Consider the following 2748-nt stretch of genomic DNA (forward strand, 5'->3'; position numbering starts at 1 on the left):
ATGATGGCCGTGGGATCAGGAACAGAAAAGCAGGGCTAGTGAATGAACTCTAGACCATTCACTTGTCTCTCTGTATATTCATTGACTTTCCTTTTCATACGGAACATTACCTTTCTTTGTTGCCTCTGACTGTATAGGCTATCAGGTTGGATGCACTTTAATACACAGTATGCGCTAATTCTCAGCATGACAAAGCCTGAGATGTAGTGGACAGTGTGAATGTAATGCAAACAGTGTATTCCCTAGGATTGTCCCCTGATGTATTCCCACTGCCTCGGGTTGGTGCAATATTTCACGAGGGAAGTCAGAATGAGTGTGGAGGATCCACTCTTGGTCTTTTCTTGGCTCCTGTTTAATTGCACATTTCACTTTTCCCCTGTAAAGGAGATCATGGTTGGAAGAAATGGCGGAGGGAAATCACACCGTGGTTATAGACTTCATTTTCCAGGGATTCATGGATCATCCGGAGCTTCAGGTCCCCCTCTTTGTGTCGTTCCTAATGATCTATGTTATCACCTTGGCGGGGAATCTAGGGATGATCATGTTGATCAGGTTCAACTCCCGACTCCACACCCCCATGTACTATTTCCTCAGCAATTTGTCTCTTGCCGATGTTGGTAATTCCTCGGTTGTTGCTCCTCGGTTGCTGATGACTTTTGTGGTTCAGGCCAAACCCATTTCCCTCGCTGCGTGCGCAGCACAGTTTTTCTTTGTCTGTAACTTTCTGACCAATGAAGCTTGCCTGTTGGCGGTAATGGCATATGATCGCTTCATAGCCATCTGTAACCCCTTGCTCTATAGCGTCGTCATGTCAAAGAGACTTTGTGTATTACTAGTGGTTGCTTCGTACATATGCGGCTTTGTGAATGCAGTTGTTCAGACTCCATTTATATTTACCCTGTCCTTCTGTGACTCCAATGTCATCAACCATTTCTTCTGTGACATCCCCCCAGTCCTTAAGCTGTCCTGCTCCGACACCCACATCGCTAACATGGTGCATTTCACCTTGTCCAGTATAGTGGTCATGACTACTATTCTCATTGTACTATTCTCCTACATGTACATCCTCATTGCCATCCTGAAGATCCACTCTGCCAAGGGCAGATGCAAAACCTTCTCCACCTGCGCCTCCCACCTGACGGCCGTCACAATTTTCTACGGGACTGTGATCTTCATGTATTTACGACCCAGTTCCGGCTACACCACAGACCCAGACAAGATCATCTCTGTGTTTTATATACTCATAATTCCCATGCTGAACCCCCTGATCTACAGCCTGAGGAACAAGGAGGTGAAGGACGCCTTTAGGAAGATGATAAACAAGAAGTTTTGTTCATAGTTAATATAATTATTGGGATTTGTGCTTATCAATAAACAAGTGGTGAATAAATAGTGAATTCTCTGTGTCATAGCTCTGATTTCCTTTGTTTTAACTGTATTCTGTGGCTTCTTCCAAAAACAAAACAAAACAGAAAATGGAATCCAGGCCTGTTCATCTTGGAAATTCAGTTTCCTAGGTTCAGGAATGACCAAGAGGCTGCAAAGATCACTATTGAAAGGGAGCATTTGTCACAGACCCCCTTCAGCTCACCTTGCTGGATACCCACCAGCTTGTGTTGAGGGGAATCCCAGCTTGGATCCCCAGATGTTTTAAGCTGCCAGAGACTGAATGGAGCCAGTCACTGCTGCAGTCTCTGGGTTCCTAGGCACACAATCAGGGTGCAGGTCCTCAGCCTAGCGCCCTTTCTGGAGAGCTAGAACCTGCTATCTAGCTGGCTAGTCCCTGGGCTCAGGGGTGACTGTTCAGACTCTGCCGTAGCTTAAACACTGCCTGTCCTAGAATGCCACCGAACAGTGTGAGCCTTGTGGGTTACAGCTGAACTCTCCCACAGGGCCACACAGTATGTGCAAAGAATGTAACACAGAGAGGGACACTCTGAACCAGAATCTAACACTGTAGAGCTAATACTCCACCAATAAAGCACAAGCCCATTTAGAAAAGGACACACATCCTAACTTCAATGGACCTCACCAGCTCATCCTTTCCTTGGGAGTCCCCTTGGGTAGCCGTCTGTGTTCAGACAGACTGCTCCTCTCCCTCCTCATCTAGCTCCTACAGGCAGCTCCTCTCAGTTCTAGCTGGTCAAACATGGCCAGGTAGAGCCCAAATAGAGCAGCTTCTGCCCTTTTATAAACATCTTACTCTGTCAGGTGACCTCATGATCAGCCTCTTCCGATGACCAGATACCCCTACCAGGCAACCGTTCCATTTCTTCCCCATCAACTGAAAGTTTAGGTGGAAAATTTTCAACCACGCCCAACAAGGAACAGATCCAAAGCTCATTGAAGCCAATGAAAAGACTCCGATTGACTTCAGTCAATATTGGTTCAGACTGCAGGAGTTTAAGTGGGGATATAAAGGCACCAAACTCCCATTCCAGGGAGTTGTCCAGGGAACTGGATGTCTAACTGCTCATTGAAAATGTGTATTTGCTCATGGGCAGTGGTTGATTGCACGATGGGGTTTCCAATCCTGTACCGGTATTAACGTGTTGAAAGGAAAATAGTCCTTTTATGTTATGGCACTATAGCGTCATTCCATTTTGTACATATATGGAAAAATCATAAGCAGTATTCCTAGGAGCACAAGAAGTGGATTTAAGTGATCGATGATTCAGGCAAAACTTCCTTGGACTAACCAGAGCATATCCAGTATGAATATTCAAATGTCACTGTGTGTAGGAAGCT

At 45.7% G+C, this 2748-nt stretch overlaps 1 protein-coding gene across 1 annotated transcript; it reads left to right on the forward strand.

The window, feature by feature from the left end:
* The first annotated feature begins 400 nt into the window (after positions 1-400).
* On the forward strand, positions 401-1339 carry LOC135977987 (olfactory receptor 5AR1-like). The gene has a single exon (XM_065579111.1). The coding sequence runs from the start codon at positions 404-406 to the stop codon at positions 1337-1339; it is 936 nt and encodes a 311-aa protein (XP_065435183.1). The 5' UTR covers positions 401-403.
* The last annotated feature ends 1409 nt before the right edge of the window (positions 1340-2748 follow it).

The sequence above is a fragment of the Chrysemys picta genome, unplaced genomic scaffold (genome assembly GCF_011386835.1).
Source record: "Chrysemys picta bellii isolate R12L10 unplaced genomic scaffold, ASM1138683v2 scaf93, whole genome shotgun sequence".
In the NCBI taxonomy this organism is placed as follows: Eukaryota; Metazoa; Chordata; order Testudines; family Emydidae; genus Chrysemys; species Chrysemys picta.

What these genes read in the sequence shown, in the direction of transcription:
- LOC135977987 (XM_065579111.1), top strand. Translation starts at nt 404, where the DNA reads ATGGCGGAGGGAAATCACACCGTGGTTATAGACTTCATTTTCCAGGGA.